The sequence below is a fragment of the Mustela putorius genome, unplaced genomic scaffold (genome assembly GCF_011764305.1).
Source record: "Mustela putorius furo isolate JIRA1106 unplaced genomic scaffold, ASM1176430v1.1 tig00003846_pilon_pilon_pilon, whole genome shotgun sequence".
Classification (NCBI taxonomy): Eukaryota; Metazoa; Chordata; class Mammalia; order Carnivora; family Mustelidae; genus Mustela; species Mustela putorius.
Genome location: NW_025421999.1, coordinates 21,455,482 through 21,471,281, shown reverse-complemented (window position 1 = coordinate 21,471,281; position 15,800 = coordinate 21,455,482). Strand labels below are relative to the sequence as shown.

Sequence of the window (15,800 nt, the reverse complement as noted above, 5' to 3'; positions counted from 1 at the left end):
AAAACGTAAACACAGCACGACGTCAAAACCAGAAAAAAGAATGAAGTGCATCTATAAGAATCCTTGCTGGGCTTCAGATTTGGCTCAGGTTCCTGGCCACCAAAGCAAAAAGTTGTATAATCATCATTAGCAGAAACAATCAAACTGCTTTTCCTCTCTATGTTCCAGAGCAACGGTTCTCACAGTGTGGTCCCTGACCTACCAGCCTCAGTATCACCTGAGAAACTATTAAAGGTGCAATTACCAAAAAATAAAAATAAAAATAAAATAAAAAATAAATAAAATTAAATTAATTAATTTAAATTTTAAAAGGACACCTGGGGGCTCCTGGGTGGCTCAGTGGGTTAAAGCCTCTGCCTTCGGCTCAGGTCATGATCCCAGGGTCTTGGGATTGAGCCCCACATCAGGCTCTCTGCTCAGCGGTGAGCCTGCCTCCTCCTCTCTCTCTCTGCCTACTTGTGATTTTTGTCTGTCAAATAAATAAATAAATAAATTGAAAAAAAATTTTTAAAAAAGAGGGGGCCCCTGGGTGGCTCAGTCAGTTAGGCATCCAACTCTTGATTTCATCCTGGGCCTGGAGCCTGCTTATAATTCTCTCTTGGCCTCTGTTCCTCCCCCTGTCCTCTCTAAAATTTAATTAATTAATTAATTTTTAAAATTCAAATACTCAGGCCACTCAAGGCCTCCTGACTTGAACACTGTGGGCCAGGGCCCAGCTCTGGGTTTTGAGAAGCCCTTGTGGTTCTTCCTAGGTAGTCAAAGTTTGAGGACCACTGTTCTCACAAAATAGGGTTTTCTATAAAGGGCATAGGAGCATGCTCCTATGGCAAATACGGGGAGTTCAAGCAAGAGGTCAATAAAAGCTGCAAACATAAAACTAAACTGTAGTTCAGCAAGGGAGCAAAGGCAATGTGCAGTGGAACTAAGGCAGCACAGACCAAGTACCTGGCCTTGGCAATCCCTCTTTGCTGAGTCAAGGATTGACCCCAACACGTTCCACACTATACCAGTTTTAAAATACCCAGCAAAGGGCCCCATGCAATAGTTCTGGATATTCTCAGGCAACTCAAATTTGGAATTTATTCCTTCTGTCCTTCTCAACTAGCTCTTTCTGCATTACCTGAGGTTGAAATCCTGAAACCACCTTTGATACCTACCTCCCCATTATCCCGTCAGTGGTCAGACCCTACAGACACAACCTTTCCTTCCTCAATAATTCATGCATCAAATATTGACTAGCTATAAGGTGGTATAAATTCATCAGGGAACACGGTGGACATGGGACACTTGCCTTCATGGGGCCTACTTTCTCACTGTGGAGACAACAATAAGATAAAGAAAATATATGGTATGTTAGATAACGATATACTAAGGAGAAAAATAGAGAAGGGCAGGAGATACAATATTTTGGAGAGGGGCACCTGGGTGGTTCAATGTTTGCCTTCGGCTCAGGTTATGATCCCAGGGTCCTGGGATCGAGCCCCCTGTCGGGATCCCTGTTTAGCGAGGAGTCTGCTTCTCCCTCTCCCTCTGCCCTACCCCCTGCTTGTATTCTCTCTCTCTCTCTCTCTCTCTGTCTCTCTGAAATAAATAAAATCTTAAAAAAAAAAAAAAAAGCTTTCGAGGAAATTGGAGATTTTTTAATAGGGCAGCCAAGTAAGGCCTCCCTGAGAAGGGACTCTGAGTAATATCCTGCAGGAAGTGAGGGGATCTGGGGAACCACATTGCCAGCAGAGGAATAACAAATACCAAGGCCATGAAGTGAGAGCACACCTGGCAGGTTTGAGGACCAGCAATAAGCCCAATGTGGCCGAAGTGGAATAAACAAATGGAGCTGCATGAGGGAGATGGGGTTGAACAGATAAGCAGGGACCAGACGCTACCCATAGGAGGTCATAAGGTCATACAGGAAAGAGACTTTTCTCTGAAGGAGACAAGAGACCACAAAAGCTATGAGCAGAGGAGTGGCATTTTAATAGGATCCTTCTGGCTGCAGAGTTGAAAACAACCCAGAGGGGACACGGATAGAAGTAGGGAGCCTAGTTTCACAGACTACTGTCCTTGTTTGCCAGTCAAAACCATCACTGCCTCTCACCGGGACTCTGCACAGCTTTCTACCTGGGCCCCTCCTCCCTCCCCACCCCTCTCCCTCCCTATTCTTCCAAAAGGAGTGTGGCCAAACGCCTGCTCAAACCTCCCCATTGCCTTGTAGGGACAGAGTCCGTTAAAAGCTCCTAGAACTCAAGCTCTCTATGCACAATGGGGCTCTGCTTTACCTGTTCAACCTCATCTCCCAGGCCTCTCCACACACAACCAACACACCAACCACAATACACTTGCTCAGCGCCCTCAAATACATCTACACAGCCTGACCTTGCCTTTGCTCTCTAACTGGAACTGTTCCTCCTCCACCTACTGAAACTCTCCAAGTCTGCCAAGGTTCTCCACAAATCCCACTTCTTTTGAAACTTCTTTTGACCCCTAACCTCGATGTGCCCTTGACTGCATTGAACATCACACCGTTGCATCCGTCCTTTTTTATGGTCTTTCCATCTGTGATCGTCCTGTCTCCCTCCATGGGCTACAAGCTCCCTGAGGGCAAACCATGGCTCACTCATCTTCATCTCCACCAGAGCATAAAGTAGTTCTTCTACAGACTGACCAGTCTTCAAATTAAATGATGACAACACAAACACAATCCAGAATTCCATAACTTCAAGGGGCCTATTTAAATCAGTTCATCCTCTCTGAGTAACTATTTTGTTCAGTTAGGATTATAAACATATTGCAGTCTAACACAGACAAAAGTCTAGCAGAGAAAAATCTGTTACATTTTATGCTAACTAGTCATGCTAAGCAGTTAAAAGATTAAAAGTGGACACAAAAATAAAATGTTTCTTATGGTTAACTGCCACCAAAAGTTTTCTATTTAGGAAGATACCCAGCTAAATTTGGAAGACTTTAAAATGCTGGACCTCAAACCTAAGGAAAATTGATCCAGTTAAATATTTTAAGGGTTTATTTTTATTGGTAAGATTTGATGCAATCAATGCTAATCTCTTTATGGAAAGGTGATTCAGACACACTAAAAATTCTACTTTCTCCTTTGTGGTGTTTTAAAACAGTCTTATTCCTGCATAATTTATAATAAGAATCTAGAAACACTGAGTCAGATTTTCCCAATGTCTATCATTAAAATGTGGAGGCAGAGAGTGGATTTGTATGGCCCAAATCATTTTTTCAAGGAAGTATGACTTATTAACTTAGATATTCTGCCACCTCCTCTCTGAAGAAGTTAATACTGGTATTCAATTTCAAATATGAAATAAAGACTTACAAGAGCCCTCCTCCAGAAAGCAGGACAAGGGAAAAGAGGATCTGAGAATCAAACTAAGATTTAATTCAAAATGAAATCTTAGCAACCACTCTTTAATTCAAGGCCTTACTGATGAATCTCAATTTTGTAATAAAAAGTTATGTCAACAGTTGAATAACTCCCATAGATTTATCCTTTTGAAAACCAGATTAAATACTAGACTGTCATTTCCTATAGGTGATAGGTATTATATATTCTGGAGGAAATCAATAAGTGTAAGATAAATATGAATTAATTTTAAATATTCTAATTAAATATTGTTTCTACATCATCAACATCATTTGAATCATTTTCAACAAAACATTTGCACTATATACTCCGATTAAAACAGGATTCCTTTCTAACAGGAGAAAGTGGTTCTTGAAATTCCAGACTAGATGCAATTAGAGAATTCAGTGCAAGTGAAAGTAAAAAATGAACCAGCCCTGTGTCCTAATCAGGAGATTTAGAGGCAAAAGTGAGATCAGTCATCACAATGAAGGCATAGGATGAAAAAGTTGAGAATATATCAGAAACACTGACAGGAAAATCAGAAAGGAAACCAACTACCCATCACTGCTATGAGATTCCTCTTATTCTTTCCTTTAAAAGAAAACATCCTAATCGATTATAATGAGCATTAAAAAAAAAAAAAAAAAGATGGAGAAGAGAAATCCCTAGCAGTACAAGATGATATACAATAAAATAGTATGTAGATTCAATTTGGAAAAACAATCTTAAAATTCCATGATGGCTTTTGAACCCACATGCCTAAGTGTGCTTCCTCCCACAAATAGGTCCTGAGTCAAAGATTCAAGTCCACACAGTTTATCAGGGAGTCTCAGCAAACACTGCTTAGGGCGTGCAATACAAGGGATGTAGAAATAGACCTCAGAACTGTCTCATCCATCAAGTGGGGAAGCTGGGGTATTCATCAGCCAGTGGTTAAGACCGTTGTATATGGGGGTGAGAGAGTGGTAATCCTTGGCACTTGATGGCAGCCTCGAGCAGAAGCCAAGAGGTTTCCCAGCCCAGAAAGAAAACCGGACAAAAGGAGACCTTCAGGGGAGGAGTCAAGATGGTGGAGAAGTAGCAGGCTGAGACTACATCAGCTAGCAGGACATCAGCTAGATAGCTTATCTAAAGATTGCAAACACCTGCAAATCCATTGGCAGATCGAAGAGAAGAAGAACAGCAATTCTAGAAACAGAAAAACAACCACTTTCTGAAAGGTAGGACCGGCAAAGAAGTGAATCCAAAGTGACGGGAAGATAGACCCCGGGGGGAGGGGCCGGCTCCCGGCAAGTGGCGGAGCAACGGCGCACAAAATCAGGACTTTTAAAAGTCTGTTCCGCTGAAGGACATCGCTCCAGAGGCTAAACCGGGGCGAAGCCCACGCAGGGTCAGCATGGCCTCAGGTCCCGCAGGGTCACAGAAGGATCGGGGGTGTCTGAGTGTCACAGAGCTTGCGGGTATTGGAACGGGAAAGCCGGCTACAGAGACAGAGCCAACAGTAAGATCACAGCTCCGGGTTACCTTGAACTGATCGCAGGCTCGGTGAGCTCGGAGCGCAGCCAGAGGTCGGGCAGACGGGAGTAACTGGGTGCTGTTCATGAGGGCGCACTGAGTAGTGGGGCCCCGGGCTCTCGGCTTCTCCGGGCGGAGACCAGGAGGCCGCCATTTGTATTCCCGTCCTCCAGAACTCTACGGAAAGCACTCAGGGAACAAAAGCTCCTGAAAGCAAACCCGAACGGATTACTCAGCCCAGCCCCTGGTAAGGGTGGTGCAATTACGCCTGGGGCAAAGACACTTGAAAATCACTACACCAGGTCCCTCCCCCAGAAGATCAACAAGAAATCCAGCCAAGACCAAGTTCAACTAACAACGAGTGCGGTTTCAATACCAAGGAGAGCAGCAGAATTCCAGAAGAGGAAAAAGCAAAGCACGGAATTCATGGCTTTCTCCCTGTGATTTTCTTTTTTTTTTTCCCCTGTGATTTTTTTAGTCTTGCAGTTGATTTCATTTTTTTCTTTTTCATTTTTTTCTCTTCTACTGCTAAAAATTTTTTTTTAACTTTTACCCTTTTCTTTTTTAACGTTTTTTAACTAGTTTATCTAATATATATATTTTTTCCTTTTTATATTTTTCTTTATTAGTTTTCTTTTTTAAAATTCTTTTCTTTTATTTTTTTTCTTTCTTTCTGAACCTCTTTTTATCCCCTTTCTCCCCCCTCACGATTTGGGATCTTTTCGGGTTTGGTTAAAGCATATTGTCCTGGGATTGTTGCCACCTTTTTAGTATTTTACTTGCTACTTCATATACTCTTAACTGGACAAAATGACAAGGCGGAAAAATTCACCACAAAAAAAAGAACAAGAGGCAGTACCGAAGGCTAGGGACCTAATCAATACAGACATTGGTAATATGTCAGACCTAGAGTTCAGAATGACAATTCTCAAGGTTCTAGCCGGGGTCGAAAAAGGCATGGAAGATATTAGAGAAACCCTCTCAGGAGATATAAAAGCCCTTTCTGGAGAAATAAAAGAACTAAAATCTAACAAAGTTGAAATAAAAAAAGCTATTAATGAGGTGCAATCAAAAATGGAGGCTCTCACTGCAGGGATAAATGAGGTAGAAGAAAGAATTAGTGATATAGAAGACCAAATGATAGAGAATAAAGAAGCTGAGCAAAAGAGGGACAAACAGCTACTGGACCACGAGGCGAGAATTCGAGAGATAAGTGACACCATAAGACAAAACAACATTAGAATAATTGGGATTCCAGAAGAAGAAGAAAGAGAGAGAGGAGCAGAAGGTATACTGGAGAGAATTATTGGGGAGAATTTCCCCAATATGGCAAAGGGAACAAGCATCAAAATTCAGGAGGTTCAGAGAATGCCTCTCAAAATCAATAAGAATAGGTCCACACCCCGTCACCTAATACTAAAATTTACAAGTCTCAGTGACAAAGAGAAAATCCTGAAAGCAGCCCGGGAAAAGAAGTCTGTAACATACAATGGTAAAAAAATTAGATTGGCAGCTGACGTATCCACAGAGACCTGCCAGGCCAGAAAGAGCTGGCATGATATTTTCAGAGCACTAAATGAGAAAAACATGCAGCCAAGAATACTATATCCAGCTAGGCTATCATTGAAAATAGAAGGAGAGATTAAAAGCTTCCAGGACAAACAAAAACTGAAAGAATTTGCAAACACCAAACCAGCTCTACAGGAAATATTGAAAGGGGTCCTCTAAGCAAAGAGAGAGCCTACAAGTGGTAGATCAGTAAGGAACAGAGAGAATATACAGTAACAGTCACCTTACAGGCAATACAATGGCACTAAATTCATATCTCTCAATAGTTACCCTGAATGTGAATGGGCTAAATGCCCCAATCAAAAGAAACAGGGTATCATAATGGATAAAAAAACAAAACCCATCTATATGTTGCCTCCAAGAAACTCATTTTAAGCCCTAAGACACCTCCAGATTTAAAGTGAGGGGGTGGAAAAGAATTTACCATGCTAATGGACATCAGAAGAAAGCAGGAGTGGCAATCCTTATATCAGATCAATTAGATTTTAAGCCAAAGACTATAATAAGAGATGAGGAAGGACACTATATCATACACAAAGGGTCTGTCCAACAAGAAGATCTAACAATTTAAATATCTATGCCCCCAACGTGGGAGCAGCCAACTATATAAACCAATTAATAATAAAATCAAAGAAACACATCAACAATAATACAATAATAGTAGGGGACTTTAACACTCCCCTCACTGAAATGGACAGATCATCCAAGCAAAAGATCAGCAAGGAAATAAAGGCCTTAAATGACACACTGGACCAGATGATATATTCAGATATATTCAGAACATTTCATCCCAAAAAAACAGAATACACATTCTTCTGTAGTGCACATGGAACATTCTCCAGAATAGATCACATCCTCAGTCCTAAATCAGGACTCAACCAGTATCAAAAGATTGGGATCATTCCCTGCATATTTTCAGACCACAATGCTCTAGAGCTAGAACTTTGAGCTAGAACTCAACCAAAGAACCCAAATACATGGAGACTAAATAGCATCCTTCTAAAGAATGAATGGGTCAACCGGGAAATTAAAGAAGAATTGAAAAAAATCATGGAAACAAATGATAATGAAAATACAACAGTTCAAAATCTGTGGGACACAACAAAGACAGTCCTGAGAGGAAAATATATAGTGGTACAAGCCTTTCTCAAGAAACAAGAAAGGTCTCAGGTATACAACCTAACCCTACACCTAAAGGAGCTGGAGAAAGAACAAGAAAGAAACCCTAAGCCCAGCAGGAGAAGAGAAATCATAAAGATCAGAGCAGAAATCAATGAAATAGAAACCAAAAAGACAACAGAGCAAATCAACGAAACTATGAGCTGGTTCTTTGAAAGAATTAATAAAATTGATAAACCCCTGGCCAGACTTATCAAAAAGGAAAGAGAAAGGACCCAAATAAATAAAATCATGAATGAAAGAGGAGAGATCCCAACTAACACCAAAGAAATACAAACTATTATAAGAACATACTATGAGCAACTCTACGCCAACAAATTTGACAATCTGGAAGAAATGGATGCATTCCTAGAAACATATAAACTACCACAACCGAACCAGGAAGAAGTAGAAAGCCTGAACAGACCCATAACCAGTAAGGAGATTGAAACAGTCATTAAAAATCTCCAAACAGGGATGCCTGGGTGGCTCAGTTGGTTAAGCAGCTGCCTTCAGCTCAGGTCATGATCCCAGCGTCCTGGGATCGAGTCCCACATCGGGCTCCTTGCTCCGCAGGGAGCCTGCTTCTCCGTCTGACTCTGCCTTCCACTCTGTCTGCCTGTGCTCGCTCTCGCTCGCTCTGACAAATATATAAAATCTTAAAAAAAAAAAAAATCTCCAAACAAACAAAAGCCCAAGGCCATATGGCTTCCCGGGGGAATTCTACCAAACATTTAAAGAAGAACTAATTCCTATTCTCCTGAAACTGTTCCAAAAAATAGCAATGGAAGGAAAACTTCCAAACTCATTTTATGAGGCCAGCATCACCTTGATCCCAAAACCAGACAAGGATCCCATCAAAAAAGAGAGCTATAGACCAATATCCTTGATGAACACAGATGCGAAAATTCTCACCAAAATACTACCCAATAGGATTCAACAGTACATTAAAAGGATTATTCACCACGACCAAGTGGGATTTATTCCAGGGCTGCAAGGTTGGTTCAACATCTGCAAATCAGTCAATGTGATACAACACATCAATAAAAGAAAGAACAAGAACCATATGATACTCTCAATAGATGCTGAAAAAGCATTTGACAAAGTACAGCATCCCTTCCTGATCAAAACTCTTCAAAGTGTAGGGATAGAGGGCACATACCTCAATATCATCAAAGCCATCTATGAAAAACCCACTGCAAATATCGTTCTCAATGGAGAAAAACTGAAAGCTTTTCCGCTAAGGTCAGGAACACAACATGGATGTCCATTATCACCACTGCTATTCAACATAGTACTAGAAGTCCTAGCTTCAGCAATCAGACAACAAAAGGAAATTAAAGGCATCCAAATCGGCAAAGAAGAAGTCAAATTATCACTCTTTGCAGATGATATGATACTATATGTGGAAAACCCAAAAGACTCCACTCCAAAACTGCTAGAACTTGTACAGGAATTCAGTAAAGTGTCAGGATATAAAATCAATGCACAGAAATCAGTTGCATTTCTCTACACCAACAACAAGACAAAAGAAACAGAAATTAAGGAGTCAATCCCATTTACAATTGCACCCCAAACCATAAGATACCTAGGAATAAACCTAACCAAAGAGGCACAGAATCTATACTCAGAAAACTATAAAGTACTCATGAAAGAAATTGAGGAAGACACAAAGAAATGGAAAAAGGTTCCATGTTCCTGGATTGGAAGAATAAATATTGTGAAAATGTCTATGCTACCTAAAGCAATCTACACATTTAATGCAATTCCTATCAAAGTACCACCCATCTTTTTCAAAAAAATGGAACAAATAATTCTAAAATTTATATGGAACCACAAAAGACCTCGAATAGCCAAAGGGATATTGAAAAAGAAAGCCAAAGTTGGTGGCATCACAATTCCGGACTTCAAGCTCTATTACAAAGCTGTCATCATCAAGACAGCATGGTACTGGCACAAAAACAGACACATAGATCAATGGAACAGAATAGAGAGCCCAGAAATAGACCCTCAACTCTATGGTCAACTAATCTTCGACAAAGCAGGAAAGAATGTCCAATGGAAAAAAGACAGCCTCTTCAATAAATGGTGTTGGGAAAATTGGACAGCCACATGCAGAAAAATGAAATTGGACCATTTCCTTACACCACACATGAAAATAGACTCAAAATGGATGAAGGACCTCAATGTGAGAAAAGAATCCATCAAAATCCTTGAGGAGAACACAGGCAGTAACCTCTTCAACCTCAACCGCAGCAACATCTTCCTAGGAACATCGCCAAAGGCAAGGGAAGCAAGGGCAAAAATGAACTATTGGGATTTCATCAAGATCAAAAGCTTTTGCACAGCAAAGGATACAGTTAACAAAATCAAAAGACAACTGACAGAATGGGAGAAGATATTTGCAAACGACATATCAGATAAAGAACTAGTGTCCAGAATCTATAAAGAACGAATCAAACTCAACACCCAAAGAACAAATAATCCAATCAAGAAATGGGCAGAGGACATGAACAGACATTTCTGCAAAGACGACATCCAGATGGCCAACAGACACATGAAAAAGTGCTCCATATCACTCGGCATCAGGGAAATACAAATCAAAACCACAATGAAATATCACCTCACACCAGTCAGAATGGCTAAAATCAACAAGTCAGGAAATGACAGATGCTGGCGAGGATGCGGAGAAAGGGGAACCCTCCTACACTGTTGGTGGGAATGCAAGCTGGTGCAGCCACTCTGGAAAACAGCATGGAGGTTCCTCAAAATGTTGAAAATAGAACTGCCCTATGACCCAGCAATTGCACTATTGGGTATTTACCCTAAAGATACAAACGTAGTGATCCAAAGGGGCACGTGCACCCGAATGTTTATAGCAGCAATGTCCACAATAGCCAAACTATGGAAAGAACCTAGATGTCCATCAACAGATGAATGGATCAAGAAGATGTGGTATATATACACCATGGAATACTATGCAGCCATCAAAAGAAATGAAATCTTGCCATTTGCGACAACATGGATGGAACTAGAGCGTATCATGCTTAGCGAAATTAGTCAAGCGGAGAAAGACAACTATCATATGATCTCCCTGATATGAGGAAGTGGTGATGCAACATGGGGGCTTAAGTGAATAGGAGAAGAATCAATGAAACAAGATGGGATTGGGAGGGAGACAAACCATAAGTGACTCTTAATCTTACAAAACAAACTGAGGGTTGCTGGGGGGAGGGGGTTTGGGAGAAGGGGGGTGGGGTTATGGACATTGGGGAGGGTTTGTGCTTTGGTGAGTGCTGATTCATAGACCTGTACCACTGGGGATAAAAATACATGTTTATAAAAAATAAAAAATTTAAAAAAAAAAGAAATGCAAAAATAAAAAGGAGACCTTCAGGCAAGGAAGACCTACAGACCCTCAGGCAGGTACCAGTGGTCAGCAGCCCTCCACCCCAAGACAGTAAGATCTCAGAGGTAGACAGGGCATTAACATCGCTGTCTACACTTTATCCTCCAAAGGAACGCCATTCCCATTTATAGTCATATCTGTGGTTGGTGTCTGATATCAGTCTTATCTTCCTTTTCTCAACTATCCAACAGAGCATATATTTCACATTCAAGCCATCTACCCCTAAGCTATAAAGTATACAATTTTAGCTTACCTAATCTGTATTTCTCCTCTTGAGTCTACTTTATATTCTTCATAAATTAAAACTCTAAATCTACTCCTGTGTGGTAAATTCTTTAATATCAATCTACTCTTAATCAACTTATAAAAAAAATTACTCCTTTGGTAATAGACTTTATGATCCATAAGACATCCAAGAAAAATAGTGGTCCATGTGTTAAGAGCTCAGGTCACACTAGCATCCAAGGAATCCTTGATGGTATTAGAGCAGAAGTAATTTTTGTAGTTCCAAAAGTACACATTGACACAAAATAATGGGTGGGGGAGGACAAGTGCGGGAGGCAGATCTAAAACTTTACTGGGAAGGAGCATTTTCAAAGAAAAGTGACTTCCCTTGCTTTGAACAAATACAGTCTTAAAAATAGTCCAATCTAACCATTATTTTTCTTTGGTTGCAGGGACAGTTCCATAATACATTAGTAACTTCCTTCTAGGCCTGAAAGATTCCTCTTTGGTTTCAGTGTTTATATAGTCAAAGTGAGATGATAATGTGCCTAGGTAAATTTTACCTAAAACAACCCTGACTGATGTAAGCAGTTGATAAATATTATGCTTCAGAATTTAAAATAAAAAATCAATTCAGGGAATTTAGGCAATAGGCTGAAATTAATGGGAGCATAGCATTATAGGCTTCTTGCATTAGACAGACTTACTGTCACTCAACAGATATACTGAACACAGAACAAATATTGCCCGGTTATAATTAAATTGTTTAGGTTTGAGATTGCCTAACCTAGTTTTAATAAAGTCCTTGTTTTTTGTTTGTTTGTTTTTCATTTTATTTTATTTTATTTCTTTTCAGTGTTCCAGAATTCATTGTTTATGAGACAAATAAAAATGAAAAAGTAGACAAGTACACATTACTGAAACTTTCTAGATGTTTAGAAGCCCATTCCTTGGCTACTCTTCTCTATGGCCACTGACAAGCCTTGGGCAGAGCCACTGCTGGATGAGACTGCTGTCTAGTGGTAGGCTTTTTATTTAGGCAAGGATCTGGCCACACTACCAAACCCACCATGCCCCTGAAACAAATCATTCATCACAGAATGCAGTATTTTAGAAATCAGACATCTCTCATTACATAAATGACGTACATAAAAATCTGTATGTTTAGGATCTCAATCAGTGCTTCTCAAGCAATCTGTAATAAAGAACCATTTTTAAATTAAGATTTCCCAGTTATCATGTACTGATATTTTTGTAAATATATTAAAAGTGAATTGTAAGAAAATGAGTTTTTTTAAATACACAAAATGGAAGTCTGGATTTATTATTATTATTATTATTAGATTCGGTTGGCATAAAATTATTGTCAAATTTCTTGAAAAGATTCTCAACGCTTACTCAAATTCTCAGTACTTATCCTGTCACACACAGGTCAGTAACATTTGGTGGGGTAGCACTGACCGGGGTCCACACTTTGAGTAGCTCTGATCTAAAATACTGTGCACAAAAAAAAAATAAAAACAAAACAAAATAAAATAAAATACTGTGCACGTATTCACTCAAAAGATATACATTACCTCTGACATTCTTTCCAAATCCCATAGAAGAAACTTTTTTGTCCACTTGTTCACTATTGTTTGATTTCTCCTTCATAACATCATCATCACTAACAACATCAGCAGAAAATTTTTTCTTTTTCTTTTTCTTGTGTCGAGGAGGAAGCTTTTTTGGAAAAGTAAACATTGGGAATATCACAAGAAACATTGCAATGGCGCAAAGGAGGAATCCACTCCACCTAAAAAATCGGGAAACGTGAGCAGCATTTATTGCTTTTGCATTAGGAATGAGAACAAATTTGCAAAGTAGAAGCTCAGGGTAATAAAATTCTCCAGGGAAAACTTTTGTAAAGGAAGGCAGTAGTAAAGCAGTAGGACGTTAGACAAACTAAGAAAACATAGGACTCCTCCCTATGTTATAAATGAGATACCTGCCCGAAAATTATACCAGTACTATAGTGAACATTGTAATTAGCAACCTGACTAGAATTTTACTGAAATATTTGTTAGCTCTGCTATAATGTGCATTTCGTAATAAATCAAAAAATAAACAACTCATAACCATACAAGAGAAAAATAATATAGACCCTATAGCATGCTTTGCAGACCAAAATAAATAGATTTTTCTTAGCAAACAATTCATATCTCATGTGAAATGTATTTTAAATTGTTAATGGCATTCAAATATTTTTCTGCAAGCACTTAAGAATCTTTTACCCTCTAAGCTAGCTAGCCCTTACAACACTTAACCATGAGGGCCACCAAAGACGTTTATATTTGATTGTTGCCTTCCGGAACTTACAACCTACTTGTAAGGGAGCTAAAAATACAAGAAACAATCCAAGAAACACAAGCATGTATACAATTAAGTGTCAGATCATGTGGAAGAGACTGTGAATGCTATAAAAGTTCAGGTAAAGGAAATGTGTGTCAGAAAGCTTCCTGGGAGAAGCAGACCGTGAGCCCTGTTGAACTGAGAGTCTGTCTTTGAACCCATCTTTGGTTGCCAAGCTGCAGAGACTAAGAAGCAAATACAGAGAGTAGTACTCAAATTCTAGTCCTGAGTTAGAGCCATGTGTTAAGGCCTTGGGCTTCTTGCCTGTGGAATTCCTCAAGGGCAGTCTCTCAGTCCCCTTCAATCCTCTCTTAGCAAGGAGAGGCCCCTGATCCCACAGAACCGCATTGCCACTTTCTTACTAGGACTCCTCAGCTCTCATCTCTGTCCTTCAAGCTTGCAAGTTCTTGATGCTCAGACTCTGTCCTCTGTCTCAGCACATTCCCATCAGTCGTAACCTGAACGCAAGCAGCATTCTAAGCATCAATGTCAAATTCAACCCATTAGGAATACAGATCAATTGCAAAGTGAAAATTCATTTTTTAAAAAATAGTGATCCTATTAAAGTACCATTATCCGCTGTTAGAGGTCACAGTTTCACTGACAGAATAATTTCATGAACCAGTCATTAATAATCCAGGGTGCTATTTTCCAAAGATACTTAGAGTTATATCAAATAAAGATTTTTAAACAACTGGAGGAAAAGGGCTTTATTTTGAGAAGATTGCTCAGGGCAGACTTCTAGCAATTTTAATTATTCAGTATATAACCAAGAACCCAGTGACTGAATAAATAAACTGAATGAGATAGATTTTTAAAAAAAAATTCTTTAAATATCTGCAGAGTACATAGCTATGACCATATCTGGCCCCTGTGGTACTTGGCTGCTTATGAGGCCTTTACTAATAAACTGCTCCTGCTAATCTACCACCTTTGAATCCCTTTTTATAATTCTGCATTCAAGGCCCTTGGACTCCTTTAGTTCCCAAAGCAGAACAGGACAAACAGCACAATATAGGGGACAGTTCTTGAGCTATGGCTTCAGACAAATGTGGGCTTTTTTGTCTTGTCTTCATGACTTACTGGCTGTAAGATCCTGGGGAAATTATTATTTCACTTTCCCAAACCAATCTTCTCATTGGAAAGGGGAATACTGTGAACTGCTTTTTGGAGTCATCAAAATTCATAAGACAATGTATATAACAGACCTCAAAAAATACCTGCCCCCAAATCAACAATCACTTCATGGTAGCTAGTTTTGTGTTTGGTTTTTTTTTTTGTGGATCTGTACTCAGGCCCCCCCACACCTCCACTCAAGAGCCATTGACTTAAAATTAGATACAAACATTAAAGATACACTCATAGTAGGTCAGAGTAAGAGTAAATAACAGAAGGAGGGGAGGAATTATAGAAAATAAACAAAAATAATATAAAAATAGTGTAAAAGTTTGGGGGTTTTTCAAAGCCAAGCAAACTGGCCCACATTCTTCAATGGTCTTCAGTAGCATTGACATTGATAACAATGATGAGGCCAAAAAGACCCTGAGAGAAGCTGAGGAAGACAGGAAGTGCCTGGGTGGCTCAGTGGGTTAAGTGTCTGCCTTCTGCTCAGGTCCTGGTCCCAGGGTCCCCGAATCAGGCTAGGCTCCCCACTCAGCAGGGAGTCTGCTTCTCCCTCTGCCTCACCACACCCCACTCTTGTGCGTGCACTCTCTCTCAAATAAATAAATAAAAGTCTTAAAAAAAAAAAAGAAAGAAAGAAAGAAAAGAAAATGTGACTTATATGTCAGTAAGAGCTAAAATTGAAAAACCAGGGTCCCTGAGTCCCTTTTACAAACCACCCCTCAGAGTCTATGCACAAAGTAGGGCCAGTTAAGTATACTGACTAAGAGCTTCGCCTGTACTCGGTTTCTTATCCCAGCTCTTATTGCCTCTGAGGCTTTGGGCAAGTTATTCAAATCACAGGGCATCAATTTCCTCATCTGTAAAATGGAACATTATTGAGTACATATCGTTTTTATATATGCAGACTTAAGCATATGAAGCTGAAATAAAAATGTTTGTGAAGCTCTTAGTAGAATGCTTGACACATAGTAAGTACCCAATAAACGTTAGCATTATTCATTCTTTCCTTCAATCTTTCAGCACATGTTTATGAAAAAATCC

General features: G+C 39.7%; 1 protein-coding gene across 1 annotated transcript in view; it reads right to left on the bottom strand.

Annotated features, from left to right (window-relative positions):
* SLCO5A1 (solute carrier organic anion transporter family member 5A1) overlaps positions 1–15,800 on the bottom strand; it is a 139,105-nt gene that overhangs the window by 65,923 nt on the left and 57,382 nt on the right. The window contains exon 4 of the mRNA XM_013061406.2: positions 12,821–13,038. Within this exon, the coding sequence (XP_012916860.1) occupies positions 12,821–13,038 (218 nt within the window). The remainder of the gene's footprint in view (positions 1–12,820; positions 13,039–15,800) is intronic.